The sequence below is a fragment of the Rhodnius prolixus genome, unplaced genomic scaffold (genome assembly GCF_049639745.1).
Source record: "Rhodnius prolixus isolate KJV_2025 unplaced genomic scaffold, Rpr scaffold_1, whole genome shotgun sequence".
Taxonomy (NCBI): Eukaryota; Metazoa; Arthropoda; class Insecta; order Hemiptera; family Reduviidae; genus Rhodnius; species Rhodnius prolixus.
The window spans coordinates 3,598,485-3,612,878 of record NW_027411581.1 but is presented as its reverse complement, the minus strand read 5'-3'; the positions used below and the strand labels follow the sequence as shown (position 1 = coordinate 3,612,878).

Below are 14,394 nucleotides of genomic sequence, written 5' to 3'. Positions count from 1 at the left end.
AAAGAAATGTGTACTTACTACAACCAACCTCTCTCCAAAAATGGATCTAAAATGAATTTTTATAGTAATGAATCTATATGATGTAATGTACACAGGAAGTTTACAGAAATCCCAGCAGCTATTTTCGAGGAAATCTCAAAAAACCGGAACAATCCACGGAGTATCGTGCTTACTTCTGGTTGGAGGATTTTCTCCAAATATCATTTCAGCAATAATCAAAAACTCTTAGATGTTTCAAATAAAAAGATTAGATTTATTTGCTTGTATAAATAACTATGTGAAGGGTTAAATGTAAATCGTAGATGTCATTTTCGGGAAAAATCTCAAAATATTGGAAAATCTTTTTCAGTAAAGTCACAACATCCGGTTAACCAAATTTCTTCCGGTGGTAAAACAATACCGAATACAAAACTTGCCCTTTAGAGAAAAGACTTCGCTCCTCCCAGAAGGGCAATTAATCGAGTTTCCTGGTAAATTGTTTTTAATTAAAAAAAAAAAAAACCTGTGTAATCATTAAACGATTAGCAGACCAAAACTAAAGAAAATCGTTGAAGCCATTTTGAGAAAATCTTGAAAGTCTTATTCCGGTAAAGTGGCACTTCCGGTTGATCGGAAGTTGACTAATACCTTATTGTAACAGGATACTCCTGGTACCTAAGCGAAATATCTAATTTTTAACTTCCTGTGATTATTTTTGTTTTTTGTTTTAGACTTACAATGAGACACGTACGCAAGCCAATTTGTAAACTCCATTTTTTCGTACCAATACCGAAAATCGGCACGATTACAACACCTTTTCTTGATTAACTTCAACAAAAAAACTGCCAAAAAAAAAGGGGGTAAAAAGATTACATGCTTCCAGAAGCAGCCGTCAGGGTGCATTGCTCTCAAAGCGGCAACCACAAGAATAACCAAATATTAGTTTCACATTTAGCCACCAGGTAGCAGAAGTTGCTGGCTGTTGGAAATGTTATGCCACTTTTATTCTATGTAGTATACTCACATCTATGCTGCGGTAAACGTGAAGAAAAATACTTATCAGGAAAAATATTGATCTGGAAATAGTTAGATAGCCTTTCCTTCAAGGTTAATCCAAGGAGATTGTGGTTTTAGTTATTTAATAACAACTTGAAAAAACAAATATCATATGAAACATTCAGCATCTTCTAGATAGAGAAATCCTTAAGATCTGTGACAGCGGTCAGTAACACCTTTTCAAAGGTGCAAGGTTGCCCTGGAAAGGAATAATATCAATGAAACTATACATAAAAAAAAGAAAATTTACGATAAATGTGATTTTTAAGATGTCCTACCAAGATCAAACCATTCTTCAGGTAATCCTGCGTCTCCACGTGCTGATCTGATGGCCATTTTCAGCGCATGCTGCAGCGTCACAGATAGACAGAGCGGTGGCTCACCAGTTGCTATCATATAAACAAGTTTCATTGTAGGGAATAGTATTTCTCAGTTGTTTCAGATTACTTACTTGCTAATGGCTTCAGTGAATTCTTTTTCTTTGAATATTATTGCTCAAACCTAGTTCTATATTATTTATTCATAACATTTATCTTGAGAAGTTGTTCTAAGAGGCAGTAAAGTCACAAATTCGGGGATTTCATTTTTTTTGGAGAGCTCCAAATGAGTGTATTTACTGAATGACTAGAATTCATGGATTTTCGTTCTCGTTTCTCGTTGATTTCGTATTCTCCTCATTATTCGCTTGCGATCTCCATTCACTTCCAGCCCCTACAAACTCCTTAAACACATTTTCAACTATGTTAGCTACGTTATAATACATACTAACCTTTGGAGCGTAGAACAAAGTTAGGATTTGGAGCATTTCTTCTCATGGTAATCCTGAAATCTATGGGAATATCTTGAGCTCCTGGTGGCCAGTAAGTCTGCAAACAGTAACACTCCTGTTTAGTATACTTGCCGTAGGATTACATTCTTAGATTATTCAAGAAGTTCTTACCCAAGTTCGGTTAGTCAACAGCCGGCCGTCTTCTTTGTCGTAGATTATTTCTTCAGAGTGGAAATATCCTAGACCCATAACAAATGCACCTTCTATCTGACCAATGTCAACAAAAGGGCTCACACTTTCACCAGCATCTTCCAGGATGTCTGCTCTTAGAATCTGAAAAATACAATCATCTAATCTTAATTGGAGGGAAGCATCAGTTTAACGTCAATTGTCATTTGATTTGTGTGAGAATAATATTTTTATGGTTCATCAAACTGTATCTAATGTATTTGCGTAACAAAATTTTTCGAGAAATATCCACAAAATATGACGTTCTTAACCGAAATAAGGGAGAATAGATTCTAAATTTTAAAAAAATCTAAATCAAATTTGCTGGTTCGCCAATCCCAGATTTAGAAAATTAAAAAAAAAAACATGTCTTGATGATTTGCTTCAAAATTATTGACCTTTCAATTTATAATAAAAGCTTACCTGATACTGACCAGTGAGTAAATCCACCTCAGTCTCTAATACTGCAAAACAATGAACGGGATAATTTGCAAGACTTCGATCAGAAACGGTATACCTGTAAGTATAAGACTACAATTAGAAATAATGAGTCACCAAGTGTAGTACAAGACAAAAAAATAAGTGAATTCAAAATCTCGACACGAAACTTATAAGTCCATCTCTGATGATGGATCAAATTCCGAAACCAGCTCTCCAAATTGATAATCTGCACGATCGTAATACTTCCTCTTATAGTGAGTATGAGAAAAGTACAACTTCACCAAGAAATTGATTTACTCACACAGTAATGTTTTTAACCTTACATGAACTGTTCACTTAGACTGACTCCTTGATTTACTGCATTCTGCACCAGTTCCAGCCATGTTGGATTGCCCATTTTCTCCTTTAATGGTTGCAGTCTGTTCATGATCTGTTCGCAGGCTCTTAGAGTGGCCTAGAAAACATTGAAGTTTATCTAAACAATAAGACCATCGTGCAACAATCAGTATTACATTGAGTGACTTAGACTCAAGCACAGTTAATCCTCCTCTTACATAGGTTGCACTGTCAGATGCTGTACTTCCTCCAGTTGCGTAAGTATTGGGCGAAATGATAGTCATGCTGGGATCTACCTTCACCTTGTCCAAGTCAATACCCAAGGTATAAGCGGCCACCTGTGCTACCTGAAATTATATATCTTTCTAGATTGATTAATCAAATTACAGGCTAATCTCCAGCTACTTCATTCTAAATATAATCAGAATATTTTAAACATCATGTTTAATATCTTTTCTTAGTTATAATTAAAGAAGTAAATATTTTTCAATAAAATAATAAAAGAAACTAATAGACCATATCTAATTAACTGTTCCAATTAACTATACAAATAGCACTACGAAAGAGGTCGACAGCAACTGTCAGTAGCTTGATTATTTCATCTGGGTAGTTTCACCCTTAGACATCCAACTATCAGAAAATTTAAGGAAATTAAGGCTGGAATACTATTTTGGCTACATGAAGATGTCACAGCCGTCGTAAATGGAACTCACATACAATCACACTTCAGAAAGGGATGTGTCCCCGGGAAAAGCGAAGGTCAAAGTGATTAACACTAAAAAGGGGCAGAATAGACTAATAGGACGACAGCTTTCCATCTTTCCCTTCTACTGTGGGACATACAGGTCATTGGGGGCAACAAGATTCCTCTTTGTTCTTGCCACTCTCATACCTTAGTGTTCAATCCTTGTCCCATTTCCACTCCTCCACATATAACAGCCACTGTACCATCTCCAGCATAAACTGATACCAATGAATAGAAATTTGGAAAAAATTCTATTTTAAATTTTACAGGCAGCAAGGATATTCCTTTCTTTTTCCACCGATTATCCTGGGCAGAAAGAGAAAGAAAAAGATCTCTCTAATACAATATAGAGAATATGTGAATCTTTTAATGATTCACTCACGAACCTTATTAAACTGCTCAACCGCAGCTAGTCGATTTACATAATCCGAAGAAGTTTTTATTGTCTGTAACATTTCATCAAAAACACTTCTATCGTCTGGATTACAGTTTAGCCTGCGAACTTCAACTGGGTCTTTTTTGACAATAAACGCTATGTGTTCCATGATATGTTCTACAGTAGCTATACCTTCAAAACTGCCTGTAGACAATCAAATAAAGATAAATACCGTAAATACTATTTGTAATTTTAAGCTACAGGTTTACCTGGAGCTCGAATCCATGCTGAACATGGTAAATCAGTCTTCACTGCGTAAATATTGACCTTCCAAGAGGTAAAATCGTAAATATTCATTATGGACTTAGCGACCAGTGGTGCAACATTGTCGTTTAAACCATATCCATTATTTTCATAAATATCAATGTTTAAAGATTGAATTATTCCATCATTATTTACACCCACCTAAATCAAAAATAAAGATTAATTTTTTTCTTATTAAAAAGGTTGTTTGATTAAACTATTTTTTGACGTGAATACGTCTTTAAATTTGAATCATATGGTGGCAATCCAAAAAACCTAATGATAACAAAATCGGGGCATACAGTTTGGCATTATAGTTTCGAATCTATCGTCTACATCCAAAATTAAATTAGACCACTGGATAGCTAAAGGATCAAAGAATTCATTACGATACGCGAGGACTGTGACACATCGCGCGCGGTGAAGGGGAAGCGCCGCCATTTTGAGATAATTTTGCTGCGTATCGAGATTTGCAATTAGCATAACTTTTGACTCGGAGAAGCTACGATGTTCGTTTAAGTTGTCAGCTGTCGTCACAATCTATCGATTGTATATAAAACATTAGTGTAAAATAGTGACAGTGAATATAATAAGGTGTTAGAATAAAAAAATATCAAAAATATATAATGTCGGCCTTTACGCGTCGAAAAGCCAAAACCAAATACAGAGATCGTATACGTTTGGAAAGGGCTTTTCAAAAACAATCGAACGGTAAAAGTCGCAAAGCCGGTGGAGTCGCCATATATCGCAACATCAATAGCTTTCACTGATTGTAATAGAGTTAACATTGACATTTCGGAAATTTATTTGGAAATGAAAGACGCAAAAGCTGGTGATATCTGTCTAGTAAACGAAAAAGGCCAATGGCATCTTCAAATTTGTACTTGGGTGTGTGTATATCCATCCGGGCACAGCGTTAGCAGAAATTAAACTCTTTATGTTACGATCGTTGTTAAAATATTCCACAATCATCTCTAAAATTATACCCGATTACGAGCCTGATCTTACTACTACAATTATGGTAGTTGGAGACTTTAATGTTGATGTCTCACTAAACCGCTCATTGCCCGACTTCATGCTCAGCGAGTTCAATTTGTCTTATATTGAAACTTCTCCAACAACGTTAGGTAATACCTATATTGATTTAAGGTATACCAGAAACCTCGATGTATCTTGTATGCCATTTGTGTCGTACTTTTCGTATAACAGACCTATAATTAATAAAGTTATATTGTAACACAGTAATTATTTGTTTCCTTGATTTCAGCCTAAACGGTATAGTGTAGTGTTGAATGTGAATGATAAACAAATAAACAAGAGTGTCATAAACAAATAAACAAATAAACGAATGTGGTGTAAATGCACATATAATTAAGAGAGGACCAAAGGTCATCTAGGAGAGTACCTGGCGAGTGGGAGTGGGAGTCAGTTGGAGGGCAGCCAGAGCCGTGCGAAGACGACAAGCGACAGAGGTGAGCGACTCTTGATTGTTTCAGTCCTGTGTCACTAACCCACTCGCCAGGGATAATATTTCCGGTAATAGTAAATTTTTGAGTTAATAGTTGAATTAATATAATTTTGCGTTAATAGTTGAGTTCATATAATTTTGAGTAAACAGAATTTTGAGTTGGTATTGTATTTAAGTTTTGAGTATTTCAATACAGTTATTGTCAAGGTATTTGTTTCTATACATTATGGGTTATCTAATTATTCTAATTTAATGAATGTAATTATTCTAAGTTATTTTTCTAACTATTCTAACCTAATAAATATTAAATTGTACTACTACTAACTGCCCAAGTATATGGGTTCCCTTCCCCGTATGTATGAAGACGTGTGCGTATGAATGGGGTGTGTAGGTGTATGGGTGTGGAAGCTTTAGAGCCCAGCAGGTAAGTGGTGGGGCTTTACAATACATAAATAAAAATATTTTATATAAAAAATATAGCCACAGTAGAGCTTCTTTTTTTTTAAAGTTACAACAAAAAAAAATTATTCTTACTTCATAATTGGCTAGGATGGGATAACGTTTTCCTATGGCTTTCATATTTGTTTCCAGATTTAGAACCATCCGGACTGGCTGATTAAGATGATAGGCGGCAATAGCACACGCCGAAGACACCAACAGATTACGGGATACTTTACTTCCAAACGCACCGCCTAATCTTTTAACCTCTACATGTACCCTGCAATCAATTGTCAGAATGTTTGCTAGTTGTTTTTCTTTTCTTTTTTAAAGTAAGATGAGCAAAAAAGTATTTTATTTACCTGTTTGCAGGTATGTTCAACGCCATTGATACCCCAAGTTGTACTCCTGCTAACCATTGTGCTGACGAATAGACAGTTATTCCTTCATCCGTTGGTATACAAAGGCAGGTTTGTACTTCCATACAGAAAGCATCTTGACCTTTCAGACGATACTGCCCTTTGATTGTGTATTTTACATCTTCTATTTAGGGTGGGAAAAAAAAACATTTAGTACACGGTAGCGTGACTCCGCGTTCTGACTCCCAACCTGTAAGTCTAATTGCTAATTGCTTTCGTTTTCTTCATATTGATGGCATTCATATGAGACTTAAGCGTCTCATACAATGTCTCGGAAAAATTCTTTAAGTTCTTTTATGGGAAAACAAAATCTACCTACGTTTAGTTTGCGTTGGTTCTATCGTTTGCTGTAACATAATCCTGGATTGATCTCCAGAATCCAGTACGTCTTGCACAGTTAGTAGAGGTTTTCCCACGGAAGAATATGATATTTTGAAACAGTGGCTAGCTTTAATAGCTAATTCTTGGCTTACAGCGACAACTACGCCGATGGGCTGACCAACGCATAAGGTTTTGCCACTGCAAAATATCTGAAAAGAAATTGATGTATTTTTAAAATTTTCTTTAAATAATCTAATACAGAACTAAAACTTGCTACCTCTTCAGCCTCTATCTGTAATCCATACCCTATGGTAGGGTCTATAATCGTATTTCGTCCAGGTATATCGTCGGCTTTATAAAATGCCATAACGCCGGTCATTTTCTATGCAGAATATTATTTGTTATTTTCAACAGACTGCTTTTTTTTTTAACCAGGAAAAGTTCAATTTTATTGCACTCACCAAAGCCATTGATGCATCTATGTTTGTAATTACAGCATTTGCTTTGTCTGCTAATACTAACGCACCATACAGTTCTGTTGGATATTTTAGAATGTCGTTTACATATTCTGCTTCACCTTATTTGGGTAAAAAAAGAAAAGAAAATGTAGCTTCTAGTTTTTAGTATTTGGAGGAGACAAGGAGCAAAGAAAATTTTTAAAGAGGTTAAATGTATCAGATTTTTTGATGGGTAAGGGTTGATTCCAGAGGGAATGTACTTGAACAAATTAGGATTTATGGAATATGGAGGAGCCTAGTAGATTTATATAAATACTAAGTTAAGGAAGGATCAATTAGATTTGCTATGTGGTTTATGAAGGTATAAGGAATACAGAGGATTGCTCGTGAGGAAGCATGATGCAGGTAAATATTGATAGCAGATAGAGTGCATGATGGATTTATCTACCAGGATAGTCGTATCAATATGATATCTAACAGAACGCTATAAAAAAAAAACTGATGCTGATATTTGTGGCATGATATTCTTTTGCTATGAATCCATTTGATCTGGCCACAAAAATTCATCATAAACTAACAATAAACAGAAAGGATTACCTAGTAGAAAAAAGAGAACCCTATCCCCTTTGCTTCCAAAGCACAAAGACACAAGGGCGAAGAAAGACGTAGATAACCGAAGTGTCTCGAACAAGTCCCACAATTGAGTCAAAGAATTACAGCCGCCGTGTCTGTACAGTAAGTTCTGGCATAGTCAGCCAACTAGCAACTTCAGTTCACTTGCTACACATATCTTTCTGTGGCCCCTGACATTTCCATTTTCTTATTTAATTTTGCTGTCACAACATTGCTCAAATGAAGGATCCACTCCTCTAGCTCTCTGATTATCACGCTATCTTCCATTCCAGCATGTCCCCGAGCGATCACTGAATTTAAAACGCCTTTTCAGGTTGTGAAAGAAGCCTTGTCCTGGGATCCTTGCGCTTTGTTGGATAAGTATATTTCTTACGAGAAAGATTTCCCTTACAGTCTTTGATACTGCAAGCCAAGGATTCGTTCTTCGCATCAAGAACCAAGAGTTACAGAAATTATTTTAAAACAACTACTTACCAGAACATTGTATCAAGGATTCTATCTTCGGAATTGGTTGAGTCAATGGCCATTCTTTCTTGTTGGACACATATTCTTGTTTACCAGACGAGAGAGGTCGTTGCAGATTATTGTATCCACTGCGATACGGCTCGTTTACAAGATCTGGATTTACACCGAGTACAAACTGAGAAATTGATTTTCTATCATTACCATCAATAATATTCATTTAAATTAGAAATATTTAATGATGAACGGGGGGGGGAGGTAAATCCATAAATCAATCAATCAATGGATAGCTATTATGGGGTCTGCTCGAATAATCCATATTGATCACTGAAATTGTAATATCTGTAAATTATCTGTAAGTTTACATTACCCGATAAAACAGGGATATAGCCAGTTTCTTCCGATACTCTGGACTTGCTTCTACAGGTTCCACTTCCGGATGTATTTCACTACATAAGATATTTAATGCATTGCTTAGTGTTTCCTGTTTTGTCAATGGCTTTCCGATTAAATAACATTCTGTTTTAGAAGCATGAGTCTGGAAAATGATTTATTTAAAAAAATAAATCATTAAATTATTTGCGTTCATATGTACTTACATCACACTTACAAACGTTTTGCTAATATTTCCGTAGACTATAGATGGTCTTTCTTCAACTATATTATTTTCTGAATTAATCCTAAATAAGAATCCAGCGTTGACAACAGCATGAACATTTTGTTTCCTAGGCATTATCTGAAATGTGAAATCAGTAGAAACTAAGGGTCTTTCTTTAAAACTATCTTTAATTGTTGTTCATTTTATCCTTGAGATCTGGGGCATAATGTCACTGACAAGGTTGACGAAACTGGCCCTGGAATACTGAGAAGTCTTCAATAGTTTGCGGATAATCTGAGGCTAAAAAAAAACCAGCCTATTCTGGGGTGGTTACTATCAGACTGGCAGCCTTCTTTATTCAGTTTTAATTATAATGGTTTAAAATGGCCTCGGCTATAAATTCTCTTCTGGCTAAAGAGTCCGCCCGTACTCAGCAGAGGCTCGAGGGTACTACAAGGCTTCAAACTTATATCTTCATGTGCAAGCTAAATAGCGACCTACCAAGATGGTTGAGGTTTTCCATTAAATCGGCATAGACAATTTAGGCAAATTAACTTGGTTAAAGAACAGCCTGAACTAATCACACCAATTATACACCTAGAGGTAAGCTTTCTAAATATTCCTTAACATTACATCTTCAATTACAAAACAGTAAGAAGAAGAATAATTTATTAATTTAAAAAAATATATTTAGTTTGTGTTTCGTTGATAATTCTTCGAATTTTCCAACAAAGAAAAATATAAATTAAAAAAAAACACTTTAAGAAGGGTAATTTTCGTAAATTGGTAATTCTATAGTGAAGTACTATAAATACTACACCTAATTGGTACATAGCTGTATGTAAATGCCTGCCTTAAATAAAAATAGGCATTACGTTTACTTTACTTTAAATAAAAACTATTTTTTTACTTAAAAAATCATTTAATTGAAGATGTCATACCATCAAAATATACTTGGAATTTAAAAAAAGAAAAAGGAAAGCTCACCTTGAACGTCTGCAGACGGTAATGTTTGCTGCTGAGTGCAGGTAACCAGACGGAAGACATAACCTTGAAGTTCATGTCCAATTGCAGATATTCCAGTAAAGGCACGGTGTAGTTGATGCCTGTTTTATTATCTGCAAGAAAAAATTATTCAACTATGACAACAGACTTTTACACTTCAGTGAGGAATTAATTCTCCTGACTAGAATCATTTCGGTCCAGTTTAAAGAGATTTTTGTTTCGAACGTACTATCTTGTGAGTATGAGACACTTCCTTTAATATGAAATAATTCAGGGATCTTGAGTCGATGAAAGTATTAACATATATAACCCCTCACTTAGGGTCAACCATAATTTCCCAATTATAGCTAAATGTTGCTGAAACTTCCACTTACGTATAGTAACCTGAGCACCCACCGCTAAGAAAATAAGAAAAATGTCCGAAGGAAATTCATGGTGTTGATGTTTGATAGATAGATTGCCCGCTAAAGTGCCCACCTGAAAATTGAAATAGACACCTTTCTGAAACAGTTCGCTGGTGACTGAAAATTGCGAAAAGGAAAAAATAAAAATAAATATAGTCTGCAATAATGACTAACATTTCTGACCGTCACGTTGGCTACCATTTCAATATGGTCTGCCAGAACACTGGTATAGCCGTACAGTAGAGCATTCTGGGCGGACAATGTTCTGAACAGTTTGATACACTCTGCGAGTGTGATATTGGCTCCTAACTCTAGATGCTCGTTGGTCACAGTGTAAGATTTCAGTTCGGTTACATCGCTAATGTCTATATAAACTGTTGGTGGCTCGGGTAACCTGTAAACTCCTTTACCAACGTTAAAAATCCATCTGGTAAACCTCTCAGCTGAAAATAAATACCTGGGTATTTATTAATACTGGTTATTTATCTGGATAAAGCTTACCTTGAGCAGTGTTGCCATTAACCAGTATGTAATTACATGAAGATATTAGATCGAATACTTCCATTATTTCGCGAATACTTGACACTCGATACCAGCGTCTGTTTTCTTCTAAGTTTATTTGAAGTTTTTTCGGTGCTAAAGCCAATTCAGCGAAATCAAGTTCATAAATGGCGTTATCTTCAGATTGTTGAATTTTCTCGGTTTTCCTCTTGCATTTTAGACATTTTATAGAACAGGATTCTGTCGAAAGGTGACAATTTTTCATAAAATACTAGAAATGAGATAATAAAATTAATCTTTTCTTGAAAAAGTATGAGCAAATCTGCACTATGATCCCTCCACTGTCAAATTCTTGGTAAAGTCAAAATTTGAAGGGTCATTTCACTGGTACAACCAACGGCCTGAGGAAGATTGCTGAAGAAATTGCAATATCTAGCTTTTTTTTACATCGAAAAAATGTAGAATAAAAGAAAAAAATAGGGAACTAAAAAACGAAGGAGTGTAGGTCTTAGATAAATTTAGATGCAGTTGCGCACCTGAGAGGTTAAAGGTTGGCCCCAGAAAAAAGATGGAATAATATAGTTTTCTAATAATAGTCAGTAAGACATGTAATTGTAACACGAGCTATTTACTTACTTAGGAAATTCCAACTCTTGGTCAATTAAAAGGTTAATTATTCTACATTTTCAAAGAAAATTTGAATCTAATTTATCTGAAATTTGGATAAACATTCTAAAAATAAATTTCTCATGTACAAATTCAACGTAAGATTAGGGATTATTACCTCAATATCCCTGAATTTCTCTTTTAGATCTTTAGTTGCATCACTGGCCAGTGCTTTAAATGCATCCAGTATCGGTCTGTAACCAGTACATCTGCAGGTATTCCCTCCAAAGGAGTTTTCCACTTCTCTCATGGTTATGTTTGGATTTTCTTGTAACAAACTGAAGAAGAAATTCTAAGTTACTGGTAGCCTACTTTCTGATGTACTTCACAACTAACAGGCCAGATCTCACCTGTACATGTTCATGATCATGGCAGGACTACAGTATCCACACTGAGTGCCATAGAACTGTGCCAGAATTGTCTGTAGCTTGTGGTAACCTTTCTTCTTGCTGCCGATTCCTTCAATGGTGGTGATTGCCTTGCCGTGGCAGGAGAACACTGGCAGTAGACACTAAATCGGAATGTTAGTAAAAGAATAATAAAGTTTACATATAAATGATATTAGAGGCATATTTAAAGGAAATAAAACTCCCTGGTTTAGGTGTAGCTTGATGTTTCTAAAATCTGAACTACCTCTGAATGTATATCTACTTTACACGATAGGTAAGACGAAAAGCCCACAAACTTTAGAGTAAAAAGTAAAGTTATGCCTACTTTTTCAGGTGGGCTTTACTTCCAACTACTAATTAAGCGTTATGGATGGTGGCGGACATAAAATCCAATGCCTAGACCGGAAATCGTACCCGACACAATACAAATTAAAAAATATTACATTTTTCTTCAGAAGAATAGTTACAGTTTAAAGTTATTTTGCTTTCTAATATTTTTGAGTAAAAATCTTTCATTTTCTATAAATGAAGGATTAATTTTTTTCAATAAGTTGTTAGTTCACCAAGTTTTTGTCAGATAAATTTTAAACCATATCTTACGGAATTAACAGCAAAGTGCTGGGTCTGTTTGGTGACCGGATGTTCAGATTGTACACTGACGATACAAACACCACAACCACCTTCCTTGCACATGTACTTGGTCCCTTTCAACAGGACGAAGTCTCTGATGAAGGTGTTCAGCGATGTGTCCGCCGGTACACTATCCCCAGTAACTGCAAAAAAAAAAAGAGTAAATTTTGAAAATACTCAGTTCACATTTTTCAATCATTTTTAGTATACAGTAAATTTTTGTTTTTTACTTAAGGAACCAAAATTGTTGTGGAAAAGTGCATAAGTAGTAAATTGGTACGATAGAAGTACTTATTAGTATCTTCGAGCTAACTTCCTATGATTAGCTGCACACTTCTTGCAAGGCACAGGTGTTGCAGACAGCATTATCTGTCTGAAAAAGTAGGCATTACTTTACTTTTTACTTTTATTGGGTAGGTAAAAGAAAACTGACCGAAAGGCTAATTTTGTGGTGTTTAGACGCCAACTTCAAAAAGAATATTTTATCTTGAAGAAATGTTCTTCTTCTAATACTTTAATCAAAATCCAAATTCTCAAAACGCTGACATAATTAAATTACTAGGCAAATTCCATCTATGTATTAAAGAGAATTTCTTATTCGTTTAATAATTTACAGCTAGAAAGTTGACCCCTTTGATAACTCAGATTGATTCCTTAACGAATGAGAAAGAAGTTCTTGAGAGTACGGACTCAGAGTTAAAGATAACTTTAAGTGGCTCGTGTTACAAAAGAATGCTGTAGAAAGTTCATTTCTTCAAATATGACTCCAGAAGTTGATGATTGTAAAGTGAACCAAGCTAAAAAGTTCGTCGCTCTCACAAAAACTTCTGCCCATCATTGTTGTTTTCCTCAGGCTAAGAAAGTAGTGGCTGTCTAAGAAAAGTTAAGATAGATTGCCGTGGCTCTTTTGGTTGAAATTCTCAAGAAATGAAAAATACATAAATAACAAGTTTGAATAGAGCAAAAATGGCAGCACTCAAATGCAGATTATGATTCGGAATTCTGGTACCTGGCTGGCTCCTGACATCACAGTTCGTCCATTCAACGATAACCTAGTCTACAGTATCTACTAGTTGATTATTTTAATAATAACTGTGAATATTCTCATTAAATTTAATGAGAATAAAATATATAATTATTCCTTTCCTTTACTTTAATTGCTTCCAATTTTTGTTTTTTTCCCAATAAATTAAAGTAAAGTAAAGGCTTTTTACCAGACGGGCTTTACATCCGACTACCAATTAGGTGTCGTGGACGGAGGCGGAAGCTCATGCTTTACTGTAAACAATTTTTTCTAACAAAGCAAAAGTAGCCTCACGCAGGATTTGAACTGGAGATCTCCCACTTTCAAAGCCACGCTTAAAAGCGCTAGACCAACACTTACGTTTATTCCATGAATGTAATAGTTTTATAAGTGAGTACGAAAAAGGAAAAATTAGCAATTACATCACATACCTTTATGCACTATTCCATTGATTGTAAATATTGCTTGATCAGCATCTCTGCGAATATTGATTATTTCAAGTTTAATAATAAAATAGAAAATAATACTTTAAAAATTATTTCCAAAACAAAATGAATGAAAATAAGGAGTATACCTCAGATGTGCCATGGTTGTTTACACGGAAAGCCGGCACTAATGTACTGTTGTTGAGCAATAACTCACTTAGAGTCACACTAAGTGGAGGTGGAACAAGGAAACTATGCAAATATTTTAATCAGAACTTAACGTGGCGTTACTGAAGCAATTCAGGTCACTGGACGTGATT

The 14,394-nt window shown here is 35.2% G+C and overlaps 1 protein-coding gene across 4 annotated transcripts; it reads right to left on the bottom strand.

Moving 5' to 3' along the window:
• Positions 1-1,101: 1,101 nt before the first annotated feature.
• On the bottom strand, positions 1,102-14,304 carry LOC141452647 (uncharacterized). 4 transcript variants are annotated; one of them, XM_074125008.1, is made up of 27 exons: positions 14,224-14,304; positions 14,081-14,127; positions 12,596-12,768; positions 11,957-12,117; positions 11,725-11,884; positions 10,941-11,211; positions 10,614-10,843; positions 10,410-10,512; positions 10,018-10,148; positions 9,043-9,168; positions 8,803-8,970; positions 8,445-8,610; positions 7,341-7,456; positions 7,157-7,261; positions 6,878-7,088; positions 6,502-6,682; positions 6,236-6,419; positions 4,200-4,395; positions 3,941-4,134; positions 3,702-3,860; positions 3,028-3,156; positions 2,797-2,927; positions 2,456-2,549; positions 1,976-2,137; positions 1,805-1,901; positions 1,314-1,424; positions 1,102-1,234 (listed from the first exon to the last, which is right to left on the bottom strand). In XM_074125008.1, the coding sequence occupies exons 1-27, from the start codon at positions 14,235-14,237 to the stop codon at positions 1,167-1,169; spliced, it is 3,888 nt and encodes a 1,295-aa protein (XP_073981109.1). In that variant the 5' UTR covers positions 14,238-14,304; the 3' UTR covers positions 1,102-1,166. The 4 variants fall into 4 exon arrangements, 3 of the variants coding, with proteins under 3 accessions (XP_073981109.1, XP_073981118.1, XP_073981126.1); XM_074125017.1 differs by lacking the exon at positions 3,702-3,860; XM_074125025.1 differs by lacking the exons at positions 10,410-10,512; positions 10,614-10,843.
• Positions 14,305-14,394: the final 90 nt, after the last annotated feature.

What these genes read in the sequence shown, in the direction of transcription:
- LOC141452647 (XM_074125008.1), bottom strand. An exon ending in CCAACGTGACGGTCAGAAAT is followed by an intron (nt 10,513 to 10,613) that starts GTTAGTCATTAT and finishes TTCAATTTTCAG; the next exon opens with GTGGGCACTTTAGCGGGCAA. An exon ending in TTGAACATACCTGCAAACAG is followed by an intron (nt 6,420 to 6,501) that starts GTAAATAAAATA and finishes AATTGATTGCAG; the next exon opens with GGTACATGTAGAGGTTAAAA.